Source organism: Anomalospiza imberbis, chromosome 1 (genome assembly GCF_031753505.1).
Source record: "Anomalospiza imberbis isolate Cuckoo-Finch-1a 21T00152 chromosome 1, ASM3175350v1, whole genome shotgun sequence".
Lineage (NCBI taxonomy): Eukaryota > Metazoa > Chordata > Aves > Passeriformes > Viduidae > Anomalospiza > Anomalospiza imberbis.
Genome location: NC_089681.1, coordinates 142,638,254 through 142,656,489, shown reverse-complemented (window position 1 = coordinate 142,656,489; position 18,236 = coordinate 142,638,254). Strand labels below are relative to the sequence as shown.

Here is an 18,236-nt window from a genome sequence, read left to right as displayed (position 1 = left end):
TCTCAAAGCAGTAAAGTTCTGGTTAATACAGGGAAGATTAAGATTAAGATTAAGATTGAACCTGCTGCAAGCAGAGGGGATCATTCTCAGCTTGCATTGGTCAAACCGGCTCTCCTGCAGGCATGAGACCCCTTCTTTCATGGCATGGAACAGAAAACAAACATCTGTATGCCCCTTTATACTGTGTTTTGTGCAGTCCTTGAAAAGCCAAGCCAGCAGCCTTGTCATTGACTCCACACAACATGATTAGAAGTGCATCTGTGACAAGAAAACTGCACTTGGACCATCTGGCAAAAGGATAATGGGTTCTGCTCACTTAATGTAAAGCACTGCATGAACAATATTAAAATCACATTGCTGTGAGCTCTTCATGTGACCAGGCATTACTACACTGAGCCGTCTCCAAATTCTCAGTCAAGTTTCTGAAGCATAGATCCCAGGAAATGCAAAATAGCCTCTGCTAAAAAACCCACACATTTTTATTTTAATGCTACAACACAATCAGAATCAGGCTTACGACCAAGTGTCACAGAGAAATATTTCTGTGCAGATTTGAACAGGCTACATGAAAAGGTTGTGTGAAACATGGTCTCTTAAAAAAAAAACCTCACCAGACACTGACCTGATGACCAATATCAATCTTTGTAAAACTGAAGGTACTGAGGTGGTTGTTTGCTCCTCTTACTGCTGGTTCTATGGTTTCTCGGAAGAGTTTCTCAATGAACTGACAAATAAAAGGCCACATCTGTTTTACAGTCTAAGGAGAAAAAACAATCTTCATGGAAGTACAGTTCTTAAATACATGAACAAGTTATAAATGTAAAAAAATCAGAAGTTCACTGCATCTGAATTTTCTATCTGAAAATTCTATATTGCTTTTTTTTCTTACTGTTTTCCAATTAACTCATGTTCTTCTATGCTCTTTGAATGAAAGATATTTTTTAAAAAGTAAGCTACATAGATTTATATCTTAGATTATCACACACACAAATCAAAACTGTAAATTTCATTTATTTTTAGATTGTAGGTCAGGAACCTACAGTAACTGGAAAGTATCCCAGACAAGTAGAAAATTAAAGATTGTGTTTACAGCTGCTATGACTTCTACGCAATTATAGCTGTCATTATTGTAATGCTACTTTAAATCATTCATAAAACTCACAATTTCAGGACCATGAAACTAAATTTAATCTTTCTTGTGACTAACTGGATCAACAACCAGAGACTTCAAGTGTATAAAGCATAAAGTTAAAACTACTCTGGTCTCAGATTCTTGCCTCACCTTTTATTTTAATCTCAGCCTTCCCTCCTGCCCCTTCCCATTTGGGAGCAATGTTTCTTCTTACCTTGTTGAGCCATTCTGCTCTCTCTGTATCTGGAAAATGCACCTAAAAAACCAAAACAAACACAAAATAAAAAATTAATACAAATACAAAGCACTTTTTAGTTAATTGTGTCCAGTCATTTATAATACTAGAAAGCTTAGGGATTTCCCTAGACAGTGGACAATATATTGAGTAGTCAACACTCCTGACAAGAAAATTAAAATACAAGTAAATTAAAATACAAACTCATTTCTGAACTACATAAATATATGCTTGGACTTGTTTCTAGTAGTAGCAGCTGAAATAAAGTAATGCTGTAACACCATGGACAAACCACAGCCAACCCAGCTTGTGTCAACCAATATTAAAATGACACACACAACTGCCAGAGTCCCCACTGCACTCCTGCTTCCTTTCATTCATGCCAATCTTTTTCAATGTCAGTAAATCACGGCTATGAATATTTAACCAGTGAAGCTGAAGCTCAGGAATATGGATTTAAGTTCAGCCAAGAGCCCCTTGAAAGACATTTCTAGTGATTTCTTTTCTCGAACTGCAGAAACCAGTCAGAGACAGCATGACGGTTTATACACAGGGCAGAAAGTACCCGTGGCAATAGGAAAACCTCAATTAAATGCTGGAAGAACAGACACAGTCTTCCAGACACAGGAGAGCACAGTTAGTAGCTTTACCTTTTACAAACACACATACATGCAGAAAACCCAATCAAAAATCCCCTCCAAACAAAAATAAAGCCCTGAAGAAGCAGAGCTAACAAGAACTTCCTTAGAAACTCACAGGCTGTAAAACAAGATGCAGATCACACTTCCCAAAAACAAAGACCCTTTGAACACACTAAAAAACCATGACCTACATATGGTGACTTTTGTGAAGCAGTGTCTCTACTTAACCAAATTGCCAAGTCTTAATCTCTTCATAGAATGCACCACTGGCTTCAACAGCAGCTATATTTATTATGCATATCCCAGATATGAACAGTCAGTGAAAGACCTACTCTTTAAACTGTATTTCCAACAAGATGAATTTGAAAGCAAGCCCCATTAATGATTTTTTCAGTTTTTATTCACTTCTTGCATTAACAATCAGCACTAACACACTCTTCATAAACTCAATCTACCCTCAGAGCAATCCTTAATTTCATCTAAATCCCCAAACTTTTGCTATATAGTTTTTGCTATGCTGCCCCTCATCAGCATAATCAACAGTGTCAGAGGTATCTATCCAGTCTGTTTCTTTTTCAACAATCTCAAGTCAATAACAAAGGTAAGCCCCATGTTTCTACAGATACTTGAAGAATTACAAATGCTGCTGCCTTCCACAGCCAAGAAAGGCTCTCAGCATCTTTATCAAGTATATAACATATCTCTCAAAAGCTTTACAAGTGGTGCTGAAGCGTCCAGTGATCTGTTTGACTGAGAAAAAACATTCAACACCATTTATTTTACTAAAGTTAAAAGAACAGAATTATTAATAACAGATGGAACAATTTGGGAGCCATGTTATTTTATTAACTTAGAATTAATTTTCTAGAAAAATATGGTGGGTAGAATGTCAGAACTCTATACTTAAGAGGGTTGGGGATGGTGTCCGCTTTTTGAAAACAAAAAACACTTAAATTTGTTTTTTACTTTTGCAACACAAGTACTTGCAAGTATGTACATGAAGTTACAGCTGAACAGAGTTTACACTCAGTTTTTGTCTTGCAGGGTTCTCTTGCTCCCAATGGTAAAAAAGTTAAAGGAACTGAGAGAATGAACACTCTTAATCCCAACACTAATAAATAACATCTTGATCTTTCCTTTAAAATATTTGCCTTCTGAATCTGCAAACACAAAAAATGCCAATTCTCAGTAATGACTTGTGCATGATGTTGGATCAACACGTTTCATTCTGATTTAGGTTCATCACTGAACACCAGTGATGGTCAGTTTCACAGGGTGAGAGCTGCTGAGCCGTTCCACATAGGGGACACCAACATAATCCAAGAGGAAATGGTCAGCAACCTGCTACACCACTTAGACAAGCAGAAGTCTCTGTGGCTGGAAGGGATCCACCCAATGGTACTGGGGCAGCTGGCAGAAGTGCTCACAGAGCCACTTCTCCATCATTTACCAGCTGTCCTGACTAACTGGGGAGGTCTCAGGTGACTGGAGGTCAGCAAATATAACCCCGTCCATAAGGGCCTGGGGAACGACAGGCCTGTCACTCTGACCTTGGTCCAGCAAAGGTCATGGAGCTGATCTCCTGTTATGACAGCACGACTTACTGAGTGGATGAGGGAAAGGCTGTCAATGTGTTGACCCGGGCTTCGGTGAAGCCTCTGACGTGTTTTCCCACAGCACCCTCCTGCAGAAACTGGCTGCTCATGGCTTGGACCAGTGTACAGTCAGCTGGGTAAAAAACTGGCTGGATGGCCAGGCCCAGGGAGAGTGGGGAGAATGGAGTTACATCCACGGTTGTAACTCTGGCCAGTCACAAGCATGTTCCACAGGGCTCAGTGCTGGGGACACTCCTGTTTATTGCCATCTGTATGAAGGGATCAATGGCACCCTCAGTCAATTTGCAGGTGACACCAAGTTGGGTGGGAGTGCTGATGTGCTGGAGGGCAGGAAGAGTCTGCAGAGGGATCTGGACAGGCTGGACTGATGAACCAAGGCCAGTGGTATGAGGTTCAACAAGGCCAAGTGCTGGGTCCTGCATTTGGGTCACAACAACACCAGGCAGTGCTACAGGCTGGGACTGAGTGGCTGGAAAGGAAAAGACCTGGGGGTGCTGACTGACAGCAGCTGAACATGAGCCAGGTGTGCCCAGGTGGCCAAGAAAGCCAAAGGCATCCTGGCCTGTATCAGAAATGGTGTGGCCAGCAGGACCAGGACAGTGATTTTGCTCAGGTACTGGGCACTGGTGAGGCTGCACCTGGAATCCTGCATTCAGTTTTGGGCTTCTCAGTACAAGAAGGACATTGAGGTGCTGGAGCGTGTTCAAAGAAGGGCAGTGGAGCTGAAAAAGGGTCTGATAGACAAGGCTTAGCTGGAGCACTTGATGAAGCAGCTGGGGTTGTTTAGCCTGGAGAAAAGGAAACTCGGGTAATTGCTCCCTACAATTACCCAAAAGGAGGTTGTAGCCAGATGAGAGTCGCTCTCTTCTACCATGTGGAAAAGAGGGTAAGAGGAAATAGCCTCAAGTTGCACCAGGGAGGTTTAGAATGCATATAAGAAAAAAATTTTCATGGAAAGAGTTGTAAAGCATTGGAACAAGCTGCCTAAGGAAGTGGTAGAGTCACCAGTGCTGGAATTGCAGCTGTGGCATTTAGGGTCATAGTTTAGTGGTAGATCTGGCAGTGTCAGATTAATAGTTGGACTTGATGATCTCATAGGTCTTTTCCTAAATTCTATGATTCTACAGGAATTGCAATGAACAGCAACAAAATAAAATAAATAGAAACAACAAATTAAACACTCAGATAAAGAAAGGGAAAGAAAATTCATGGAAATACCAAAAGCAAACCTGTCTGCTGTGAGTAATGCAAGATATAACAGTTGTCATGTTCACAATACATTTTTAGTCTTCTGCACAAGTATCCAGTTGACATTCAACAGAAAAGACACACTAGACTTGAGAGAGGCTTCCCACTCTAAATATAACCTCAGCCCAGATGAAATTCACCTTCCTCCAAAGGGTGATCCAACTTCGCAGATTCAGAGTATAAACTTCTGAAGGCACAGGCCACATTCCCTGCACCATGCACACCTCTGTGGAATGAGGAAAAGAGGAAGCATCTCTCTTGTACCTATCAAGCACTCTTCACATTCAGTCCCAAATTATGCAGAAACACTCGAGATAGGCTGGGAAACAAACACAACGCCACTCAAATCTACCCATATATGCTAATTTATTAATATTTTATTTTATCTGCTGTACAGTCTTTACTAAGACCTTGCTTAACAGGACATTACTCTTAATTTTTCCAGAGATTTAATAATTACTTGTCCTTTGGTGTGCCACACCTATCATGCTCCTACAGTTACAGGAGTTGGCACTAAGCCTGCTCCTCAATTATGTAAGCCTAGTTTACTCCTGCAGTTAGTAATAGGCAACAAATAGTACAGTATGTTCTATTCCTGTTTCTCATCCCTTTTCCATTCTTGCTTTTCTGCTTGCTCACTCAAATTTTAATGTAGTTTGGTGCCTATTCTGACACTCAAAACAGGGAGCAGAGAACGTTTTATTTTCAAGAGTCTGAAATTTTCAGTCAAGCCAACCTTGAATCAAAAGCTGGGCTTTGCTTAATCTTTAGATACTCCAAACCCAGGTTGTCTGAACACAAAGAATAAAATATTTATCCATCTACTAATCCCATATATTTTCAGCCTGCTATATGAGACTGCAATACTAGTGGAAAAATTATTTTTTGCTTTAAGAGTTTTTGACTTCAAATACAATCCTATGCATAGACAACAGGAGAAAGCCTGAGGGAGAGAAGTTGGTACACTGGATCAGGACTGAGACAAGAACATTGAAGCAACTGCACAAACATTTTTATGGCCAGAAGCAAGAATCAGACTAACTGATGTGCAAGATCTGTTATTTCTCATATAAAAATCTATTGACAAGCATGACAGAAAGTGACAGAAGTCAAGATTTCAGCTAAGACAGTTAACAAGTAAAAGCATTTTCCTCTTGGCTTGTTAGTAAATTACTCATGCAGGTTTGGCAAGTAGTGTCATTTCAAGCACTCGGTGTAGCAATTCATTATTCAAAGTAAAGTAGAACAAGAGAGAACTGTTGCAAGAAATGCCCCAACAACCATGTTCAACACCAAAAACATAACACGTTCCAGGAAAGTTGTATTATTAAACGTTATCTTGCAAACTACTTGAAGTGCTCAAAAGATGCATTTCTGCACATTAAAAAGACACTATCTGGCTTTCTCACACAACTGCTTGTGCCTAGCTCTAAACAACGTTCACATTTACTTTCTATTTCTGATCCTGCACTTCAAAAACTCAATTCAGAACATAGTATTTTTTGTAATGATCAGTAAAATACCAGAAAGAGCCCAAGGAATGTTCTGTCCTGGAAGACAATAAAAGAAAAAAGGGACAAAAGAAAACCATTTACAATAACAGTAACAACAGTAGAAAAATTTCTTACCCACAACTATTTTGTTTTTCAAACTCTCTACATACACTCTTCATACTGGCTAAATTGACTCAGTTTTCTGGCCAGACTATCATCTGCATCTTTCCAAGGAAACAAGACTAGACATAGAATAATAACTATTACACCCAAATGCCATGGACTAAGGATTGACGGGAAATCTTGAAAAGTCAAATAGCAATCAGAAAATAACATGAAATGAGGTTCAAAGTGCAAATAAAAACATTAATGCCTTAAATATAATTTTTCATTCAAATAAAGGAAGTTTCACTTATCTACATAAATGTTACTAAAAGCAAGCATTGACAAGAAATTCAGAAGGAAAGACATGACAACACCCTTCTGTAAGTAATGTTTAATTGCTCTCAACACAAGTCACAGGTACTAATAATCTAATTTAAAATATAAATTGCATAATAGCCATTAGTAGTCACAGATCCCCCGAAGGTAAAACATTTGTCTTTTAAATTATCTTTGAAAGCTTTCTGCATCCTTAAAGGTATTTATTAAACAACCCTAGATAAATTTAACATTTATTTAATGATTAACACATAGGCCCTAAATATTTTCTACATAACTCAAACAAAAAACTGAGCATCTACACTGAAAGTACAAACTACAGGTATTAATCAGAGCATTCCAAAAACTGAAAACTTAATTTGCTACAAACAAACCACTTTTCATGAACTGTATATTACAACAATGGAAGAAACAGAAGCAATAAAAGCAGATTAGATTAAAAAAAAAAAACAAAACAAACAAACAAAAAAAAACCCCACAACAACAAATAAAAAGCCCCAAAGAAAACCTTCTAAAATTTTGGCATTCTTCCAATTTACATTCAAAGATTAAAGGTAAGAATTCCAATGCTCTCAGACACATGGGGTGATTCTTGGGGTGCCCTCCATAGGGCCAGCAGTTGGACTCACAATCCTGATGAGTCACTTCCACACACTGTAGAATATTCTACATTAAAAATAATGTACTATCATAGCTATGTTTAACAGACACTTACCTGAGTCAGCGTTACTTAAGCTTAGTTCCTTCCATTTGCACTGATTATTTGTTGCCCCAGATGCAAATCTTAAAGAAACTATACCAGTCACTTTAAGATCACACAATATAATCAAGTTTCTTGATATAGTTACAATGCAGCAAAATATTCTTGAGCGCTTTTCCAGCTATTTCACAGACATCTCTTCTATTAGATACTGATCCCTTCTGCTTATTTTGGAGAGCTAAAATTACATATAAAAATCCTCTACTCAACCAAAAGTGCATTTGTCTAGTTTACATGTAAAAATGTATAAGGGTATCACAGTAGGTTTTCATAGTCTCTTCATGCATAACCAGTGGATAGGGAGACTATACCACAGAAGGAAATTCAGGACAGAAGCCCAAATTAGGTGCTCTAAAACCTTCTGAATGTACAGCATAAGCAGTTATTTAACCATTAAGCCTAAAGCCAGTGGCGTGGCAAAAACCCAAAACACACTAAAATTAAATTTTCCTTTGAATTACAGCTGACAGTTTGTCTAAACTCACTGCACTTGAAACTCAAAAAGGCCAGAGAAAGTTACTACAAGAAGAAGCCCAGCATGGATAGAATAAATCGGGTCATATAGTGATATTCAAGCTCAATTTAACATCTATTCACTCCGGTGCTTTCCAGCTGGTAAAGCAGGCTGGCCTAAGGACATTTTAGGTAAAACAGAGCTGAGCAGGGCTAATAGCTTAATCCCATGTACTCCAGCCTGCAATCCCCTCTCAGTCTCTGAAGCAACAAGGAGCAGCAATAGGCGAACCGCGTGCTCCTTTCCACGGAGGAACTGACCCAAAGTCTTCTGGCACTTGACACAGGCTGAAGAGGCTTCTCCTCCAACGCTGGCTGAAGGGAGGACCCCTCCTTTCTGACAGGAGCTGAAGAAGGGGGGCTGTCAGGGAAAGCACAGCAGCCAGGCTCTGTCACTTCAGTAATTCACCTCTGGGGTTAACCAAGCAATTTCCCCAACTTCCATCAATACCAGAAATACTCTGGCTCTCTCCTCTTCTGAATAACAAGAAAATCCCACAAAATATTTACTGTTGCAGAACTGCAGGACTCAGTATTTCTGAAAGAAAAGGTTAAATGCTAATAGTGAGGGTTCCTTTGAAATCCTGCAGCCCTTGTTACTAAACTAACAGTCAACTGCTATTTCCATTACTTCTGGTAATCTGACTCAGTTTCTGTTTAGCATGCCTTGGGATGGATTTTGGGTTTGCAGTTTTAAATATATTAAAATGATTAGCCTTTGCACAGCAAAACTCATGCTCAGGACTACAAATGCGGTGTGTTTGCAGCATGAGAACTAAGCCAGGACTCTTGAAACAGTTTCCCTAAGAATCATTACAGATGAGCTGCATGTGCCACATCTTCCAACAGAAACATCTGGAAGGTCCAGAAGCAAACTGAATATAGAAAATCAGTTTTGTCAAACACACTATTTATGTCCATAGGATACTTCACAGAATACCAGTTAGAAAGACCATATAAATCAGCATCAACTAACCTAGAAGTGTTACAAAATAAGCAGTACAGGTTTTGACAATAATTTCCCATAAACAAACAAACAAAAAAGTGTTTTAAAAAAATCAGACCTCAGAGAATTAAGGGTAGAGGAAAAAATAAAACTATTCCCCTCCACACAGAGGAAGATACAGAGATAAAGGAGGTGGTGAAGGGCCCTAAAATTTTTGCCATGCCTCTATGATCATGATAAAACCACACAATAAAATGGAAATACTGGAAAAAGTGGAAACATACTTAAATGAAGGAAACAGCTGTAATATCAAGCAAGGTTAAGAACTGTATTTATTTATAAACTGGAACATAAGCCATTTAAGTGCTTGGACAACACATTGGAAAACAAAATAAACCTTTATAAAAGAAGCAATTAAATGCCCTTTGAGTCAGATTTGCACCTGTAAGATAAGAGTGGCTTTAGAAACACATACTTGGTACCCCACCAAATGTTCCCAAAACACTCTTCCAGCACAAACACTGTCATCCCACGTGAGCTGCCCCTATCAGTTCAAGTCCTGCGAGGTGCCACAACAAATTACAGACAGCTGTTCAGCACGAGTTTTCCAGGGTGATCTCTGTATTCCCCCCTATGCTGAGCTATCTGCTTCAGTCATTGTGAGCATTAGGGTGAAAAGTCATTTCTTCAGCAACACAGCAATTAAAGACAAAACAAGCTGGTGCTTGGAGAAATTGAAACAAACAGCTTTTCAACACCTCCAGGGTTCAATGCTAACACAGGAAAGCTACTACAATAGAATTCATACACCTCAAGTAATAAAACTGACATTCTTTATAAGGTACAGAAATTTTAATTTCCTTACAACCTTCCTTGTTACCTCTGTTCCTCACTCCTTTCAGCAGTTCATATACACACAACATTTCAGCATCCTGGTATGGCCGGAAGGACATTATTTCTTAATATATATTCATAAGTATATACGAATATATATATATACATACACCATATATATAAGTATATATATAGACCATATCTGGGGCAAGGAAAACAACTAGCAGCACATAGTCTGTGTCTTGTAAAGTCAGGCAAAACTAGCATAAACCAGATGTTCCCAAAACGTTGCCAAGAGCCACCATTGCCCATACACACAGCCTTTGGATCTCACTAGAGCCCAAACTCCATGGAGGGATTCCAGATCCAACCTGCCTGCTGTGCTAAAATTAAAGCATGCCATTAATTCAAACTATAAAATGCCTTTTTTATATTTTTACCAATAACCATAAATGTATCTATATTTCTCATTTAAATAATAAAAACACATTACTTTGCTAAGACTATTTTTTAAAATATATTATTTATGAAATACATATACAGGACTGTAATTAAGAGAGTTGTCCCTTTGTTTCCTTCTCATTGCAGAATTCATTGGAACAGCATTTAGAAAATCAACAATACTCCAATTTTTGCTAGCAGCCCATCAAAAGCCTGATCAGCTTATAGTTTTGGCAGCTGAGGATTCAGAATGCATCCTTATGCAGCCCTGCAACACCACCAGAATATTCTCACCTGGATATTCTCCCCGGTTTCTATGCAAACTATGTCTTTGGCAATGCAAAATAATGCTGTATTTGAAAAAGATAAACCCTGCCTAAAAAGAGGCTCCAGAGCTCTGATATGACTGAAAAAGCAGCCCAGAACTAAGTCCTGCAATTCAGAAGTGAAGGATGCTGAGCCCTTCCAAAGCACAGCAGTTTCATTTTTTTCATGCACATCTTTCACTTCAACATCTATTAAATATGCTTCACTCACAGTGGCAGTGTGACTTGTCAAAAGCTGCATTACTTTTCAGCAATTTAACTCACCAATACCAAAACTAGATAAAATTTGCCTAAGTGCTGCTATTTTTGCAGAGATGGAGCAAGCATGCCACAATAGAACGTTACCCAGAGACCTCCTACTTAGCAGCAGCTTGCTCTAACAAAATCCTCCGGGATAGGCATTATAAGCAGCTGCTCTGGAAGAATGACAGAACAGTAGTCTGCTAGTAAGGGAACTGGAAAATCCTGCTTCTAGCCTGACACTCAGCCTCTGCAGCCCCAACTAGAGGAAACAGGTTCAGCCTAGAAATTAAAAACCAATCATCATTAACTTCCAGAAGCATCCATGCTTAATCACCTCACAAACAACATGAAACAAAAATCCCTTTCTCCACCAGAAAAGGTTAGAGTTTCCTTCCAAACACGTGGAAGTACACTGGCATGGTTTTCTCTGGTATCTGGGTACAGAATCAACCCTAAACACGGCACAGGATGTCTGCCAGAGGGAACCACATGGATTTACCTTGCTCAGCTGCTACCTCTTTCTGAACAGAAAGCTTGAAGCTTTTAGTCCACTAGCACAGATTCATCTTCTAGCACAGCTTAATTTCAGAATTATCTTCAAGTTCTCATATATTAGTAACATATATCATAAATCAGGCTTCAATGTAGAGATGACATCAACTCTGTAGCCAAACTGCTTTATTTTCACTGCAGTTTAATATCTTGTAATTTTTCCTGGATTGCCATGTTCACATTTCTCTTTCACTTTCCATCTCAAAAAGGACAAAGGCAAGTTTTCAGTGCTTAGTTTGGAGTGAGAAAGAACATTAAAAAAAAAAGTAGAAGGCATATGGGGGCATTTGGTTGCAGGAACCTTTTAATGGTTTCCACTTCTGAGGGATTGACATCCAGAACCTCTGACAGAAGACTGATAACCTGACACAGGATGAGACATTTTTCACACCTGTTGAGCACATCTTAAAGTGAGGAAACATAAGAATTTAGGTTTAACATTTTGACTGTTTACTATTGACATTTACAATAGTGTTTTTTTCTACACCACTTCCCCATTCAGAAGACCAGAACCCATGAACTCTAAGGACAACAGGATGCCCTTCTCCAATCTCACCTCTACAGGCATTTACAGCAGTAACAATTGTATTTTATAAATGCTGATGTCCAACAGAGGGCCAGGACAAGCACAGTTAAAAAAAAAAAAAAAAAAAAAAGAATTGGTAGCATGAGACTCTATACAAGTATCAAAAACTGGATTTATACGGATCAAAGTCTTGCTCTCGAACCATGTTACAGAGAAGTACTGCAACCATGTTTTAAAAAATGAAACACTTAATGTTTCATAAACCTGCATTAGCACATCACCAAATTCCCACAATCATTGCAATTACTGAAAGCAAAGACCCAGATTTTAAATGTTTAAACTGCTAAAAGGCATAGGATGAACCATAGCTCTCAGGGCTCACCAAATTTTACCACTTAAAAAGTCTTGCACAGTACTCTTTTTTGACATTATTGACTTTACCCTTTTATTCCCAGGAGTAATTTAATTTGTTCTTCTCCTTCTACAAATAAAGTCTTAATACCTTGAAATTCCAGCTTTTGGTTTTTAAAATAAAATTATAAAAGCGTTAGCATGATATTTTCAATTTGTCACATTTCAAAAACATTACCTCTTTTTTACTTTCAAGTCTCTATAACAAATTCCTTTTCAGTTCCCTTGAGAATCCTGACATGTTCCCACCCCACTGCATGCCAGAGTGTCTTATTCTCTTGACAGTCAACAGAAGACAAATTTTCCTCTCTGGACTGCTAAACATTAGCTTCCAAAACAGCTTATACAACCAGTGTCACAGCACAACTTACTATTCTTTGAACTGTCTGTAGCTGTGAAAAGAAGTGCTGGGCTCTGCACCAAATGGTCAGCCACCCTTGGTGCTGGTATCTGCAATAAAACATTGAAGGTTTCTTCACCTTTTACTCCACTGACCCGCTGCCCGATTCCCTAACCCTGCGGTCAGCTCTGGTCCAGAGACTGAGCTTCCCGCAGCAGGGAGAGCTCATTCCTTTAGCACTCACTAGATTGCACAGTTCAGCTCTCTAAGGGAACCATGCAGGTGTTCTGTAAGAGCGAAAATGGGCATCAGAAAAGGCAAGTGAGCTTTCAGAAAAGGCAAGTGTTAAGAAGCAGTGATCACCTTCTACCAGACTCCTCTCCTCAGGCAGATTAAATCTTTTTCCCTGTCTTTAGCCTGAAACATCTCCATGTACTGAAGCCCAACCTTCTGTTCCTTCTAATGTCATCTATAATTCACAATACATTTGAAACAAATCTATGTGAACTATGACAAGTATAATTCACTTTGTATTGGTTAGGAATGAGCAAACTGCAAATTTGTATTTGAAAATACAAAAGAGCAAAATGGAGAACTTGGGTTTTTATTTTTTTTGGTGGTATCCAAAAAATGCAGCATTATGACATAAAAATACAAGCTAGGTTAACCTGTATCCTAAGAAGTCAAACAAGTCTGTAGAATACACTCAGTAGTTAAAACTTAATGCTTGTTTTGACTGACTCTGACCCAACACCAGCAAAGGTGCTTAACTTCTAAATAATGCACGGCATCCAGTACTATCCAGCCAGAGCTTATTCTTAATATTAAAACATTTTTGAAATATAATCAGAAATCATGCAGGATACAACAGGCATTTTAAAATCCCTGTTTTATTTCTAGTCCAAACACTAAAAACCCACTACGTTAAAATCCAGAGAGTATAAAGAATGCAGACCAACAGTCTGGGAGTTTTGTGGAACTTTTAAATAATCAGTGATTAGCCCTCTTTGAAACTATAAAACTCTGCTGACAAAGTACCAGAAAGCAGAGCATTCTAATAAAATGAAAGCAAGAAGAGCCACAGTGTTTAAATCAGGTCTCAGTTAATGCAGTGACAAACAGTGGGGAGGAAAGCCCCAGTTAACCTGACAGCACCAGGTATCAGATGACAAGCTTACATGCGTAACTCCTTCTGGTTCTTTCATTCAAGGATTTAACCAAATTCTTATACCAGGTTCATATACAAAGCTCAGTATTTCTACTAATTAGGTAGATGCTAAAATTTTTAAGGTTTATAAGATTTGTTCTCCCTTCTCTCTAGAACAGTTCTGGCCCCCTCAATGGGCTGTGTATCAACACCCCTATATAGTGTGTATAGCACTGTTCTGTAACAGAACAGTGTTATTTTTTAGAAAAAGATATGCAAAGTATGTCATACATTTCACTGGCAACACATTACATAGCAATTTCTGCACTAAGCAAGATCAAAGGTCCAGCTAACAAAGCAATCAGAAGTGATGTCTAAGGAAAAATCAAACCTAAAACAGTACTATGGAATTACCCTTCCCTGAATGCCCTCTCTGTTTCTGCAAAGGATAGCTGTAACCCTTGGCAGCTGCTGGCATCCTGCAGCACCCCTTCTATCTTGAGGCATGCTTAGCCCCTACCAAAGAAAACAAGCAAAAAAACCCCACAAGCAATTCCATTCCTTCAGGTAAGTTTACTTAAAACAAAAATGATGCTCCAGAGTTTTAGTGCAGCCCTTAACCTCCTACAGGATCTTACTGAAAATGCAAGACCAACAAAACACGTAATTGGAAAATACTCTGACCACCAAATTCCAATCCCCTGCAATTGCAGGACTCATTATCCTATTCTTCTTTATAAACTCCACCTTAAAATCATGGAGCTTGCTACTGTTCCTCAGTACAGAGCAGGAAGGGCAGCTCTGGTGTGTTTTGGTAGGCTGGGTTGCTAAGGAAAGACACTGAAAGCACTCCCTGCTAAATCAAGTTTCTAAACTTAGGAATGCTGCATCATATGTCTGAGCTACAAGGTGGAATCAAAACCCAGACTGCCTCCCCAGCTAAATTAACTATTATTCTTATCCTTAAATATCAGCCTTACTATTTTGAATCCACATGTTAACAAAAGGTACTTCACAGGAAAAAAAGTCCTCAAAAATAACAGAAAGTAATGTTCAACATAAACAAAAATCCCCACCCAGTAATATCACCTTGTTTTGAAACAGAAAAAGTATTTTCATTATTTATTGAAAGGATTTTACAAACACACAAAGATTTTTAAATTTGTACCCACAGCCTTTAATTCTTGTATTCACACAAATCACGTTTGGACAGCCTATCTTCCAGCTGGAGTGTCTATCCCATGACTGAGCTTAGCACCTCTTATCCAAGAAGCTATTTTAGAAAAAGCAGAGTAAGTGTACTTAAATCAAATCTGCAGAAGGACAGGCCGCTACTGAAACTGCATCCTCTGAGGAAAATTCACGTGCTTATGTTACTGGGCTGGCACATACAGCATATGCACTGTAGAACATCCAGCAAGTTGCGAATCTCCTGGGCCTGCAATGTCTCTCTAGAACAGCACAATAATTTTCATCAGAAAGTGAATTTAATACCATAGTACACCATCCACAGCACTAGGAGGTTTATGTTCATCCCCAGATGGACACTGCCTGGCAGACACATCACAGTCTGCAATACATTGAAATCCACACTTAGCAAAAAGGAAGATCAAGCCCTTCAAGTGGAACTGCAGCAAATGAGTAAATGAACACCCAAGGCTAGCCTGTAAAGTTTTTCAACAACACAGTATTACATGTTTTAATATTATAGTTAAAACACACCTGGATATTTGACAGTCCTGTTGATCCTGTGTACACAGCAACATTTGTTCAGTCACTTGCCCCACCACATAAGTTTTTACAACTCAACAAAGCCATGGGAGGAAAAGATATACTGCTAATTTGTAGGAAATCTGGAGTTTAAAACCATCATTTCATCTTCTGGGGAAAAAAAAAAGGAAAAATAGTGATGAGGTTTCAAGATGTTGATGTCTGTTAAGACATCAGTAGTAAATACAAAAATACAAGACACTAAACAGAAATTAAAAATCCAGTCAGTTGGCAATGCTCCTGTTCACCCTACCAAAATTCCTCCAGGCCCTGCTTCCAGGAAACATCTCCTAAGATTCCAGCTTCCTGCAGACACAGACTTTCTCTCATGTCACGACTGCAAACCATCACTGATAGTGTCTTTTGACATAGCTGTCTTGCAATACTTTGCATCAAAACATTCTTCAGACTGTTAAAAAGTTTTTCCATCTTAAAAAAGCAAGCAAAGTAAGTGTTCATAAATTCTAAAAAATGTAAATCCTCTTTCTAAATTAAGCTCTTTTAAAAACAATACTGGAAACTAAAGAATCTGCTTTGTCCCATGTTTTGGGAAGTTTAGCATTTGGCCATATATGCTTTAAATGATACTCCATTTCAATTTCTGTGCTTCTAATGTAAATTAATTTATTTTATTTGCATATGTTTGGAGAGAGAGTTCCTGTGGTTTTTTGAGAGAATATACTCTAGTTTTCACAGAAGCAGTTACAAAACCAGCCCTTCAGTGGAAGCACAGACTGTGGACAAACTCCTATCTTGAGTCTATACCTAAGATTTTCAATAATGCCATCAGTTCACCTCTAGAATGGCAAATCAAGTGTGCAGTGCTGACCTGAATGACACAACCTTGCTTCTGTACACAGCCACTGCTTATGTTCAGCACCACTTGCATGAAGATGTTTCACCCACACCTGAAACCAGCCCTTACATAAAGGCAGCCTTTGCCCTTCAAACAAACAATGGGTAGCAAGCAGCTGAGTGACTTAGATTCAATATCTTCTTGGCCTAGGAGGAGGAATGTTCCAGTGTTAGAATCGTTGGGTGTTTGGCAGACAGGATGGAGAGGTGGTAAGAGTGAAAAAAGAAGAATTGGCTACATTATCCCTCTTATAAATGCAACACAGAACAGTCACCTCTCCTATTACTGATTATCATCAATGCTGAAGATAAGCCAAGCATTTGGGGATCTCTTGTATATTCTTTACCCCTAGCTCAACTCTGACAAACACACTATGTTCTTTCACTTTGCTATTTAGCAGCAAAAATAGCCATCATAAATCAATACCATTTTAATTAATGACAGCAGCGGGCCATGTCATGTTATAGATATACTGCCTATAATTAATCATGACATTACACATCTAAGAGTCTTTTAAGACAGAGCAGTTTATAACTGATACTTAAACTCACAACTTCTGTATTTTAATCTGCATCTTCTGTCCCACTTTGTGTATCTGTACAGCCCATAGCTGGAACTGTGATAATCAGATCATACCCACTAGATCTTGGTTGTAGTTTAAGACAAATGAAAGATAAAAAAAACTTTTTACATCTCAGCAACCCTTTTACTTACATATGGTTTTAGAGCAATTTAAATTATTTCCAGTTTTTCATATTCAAATATTGTTAATCAGTAGGCAATTGCAACTGATGAAATTACTTTTCTCTAATTCTCAAAATTCTGTCTTTTATATATCCAAAAATAAACAAGTCACTCTACACCTGCTTTATCATCAATAAAAGAGAAATAAAGGCCTCTGGAGAGAACTATCTGACATCTTGAAGATTTCCTTATTGTCAAATACAGTCCTCTGGAGATGTGTTTACTGACCACAAAGATAAAATCCAACTAATTTGTACCTATATGTTTAAATTTAAGTTCAGCAGATTCTAACTGAACTTAAGTTGAGCAGAACTAGCTGAACTAGCTCTAAGGAGAAACCAAACACCTAGTGCTTAAAACCCAACTTAGTAGTAATTCTGTAAATGAAATTTCTGTTGATTCTAAGACAACTGCCTGAATTGCCAACAACCACCTATTAAGTCAGTTGTCTAAAAACTAGCTCCAAGAAATCTTGCCCATGGTTATGCCAATTTATTTGACTGCTCCTAAGTAGAGCCTTCCTTAAGCTGAATTTCTCTTGGAGAAGTCAATCTTTGTGCCCATGCAGGCAAAAATATGTGCAGCCAAGTCACTGTCAGCTCTGAAACTCTCAGCAGATTTTACAACAGATGCTAGTAATCTTTTTAGAAGTTCTACCACGGAATATTTACTACATGTATTAATTAAAACCTAACAGTTGTGGACCAAATTATTCCTTGATAAATTTAAGCATATAAAAAGTAGCAGCATAGTTAGGACCTCATTATTGTAGGTTCTATTATACAGAGGAAAGGGACCTCCTGCAAAGAGCTCTGTTCACCCCTTCCCATTCATCAAAGGCAGGTTCCAGGGAGAGACCTTCATCTCTGGAATGAGGTGTCCAAGCATGGTACTTAAATTTCAGCTTTTTTACAGGAAATGTGACTCTGTGTGCTAACTGGCAACAGATTCTCTTACAGGTTTTACTGTTTATTGTGCTGTTCCAGGCCTGAATCCCAGCCCTGTACAGCTACCAGATATT

General features: G+C 38.5%; 1 protein-coding gene across 4 annotated transcripts in view; it reads right to left on the bottom strand.

Annotated features, from left to right (window-relative positions):
• ESYT2 (extended synaptotagmin 2) overlaps positions 1-18,236 on the bottom strand; it is an 81,437-nt gene that overhangs the window by 49,343 nt on the left and 13,858 nt on the right. For 3 of the 4 annotated variants that reach the window (XM_068174339.1, XM_068174351.1, XM_068174359.1), the window contains exons 2-3: positions 1,347-1,388; positions 623-757 (exon numbers count right to left, since the gene is read on the bottom strand). In XM_068174339.1, the coding sequence (XP_068030440.1) occupies positions 623-757; positions 1,347-1,388 (177 nt within the window). Of the gene's footprint in view, positions 1-622; positions 758-1,346; positions 1,389-10,594; positions 10,883-18,236 lie in introns of those variants that run through there. The other variant, XM_068174347.1, reaches the window with a different exon arrangement.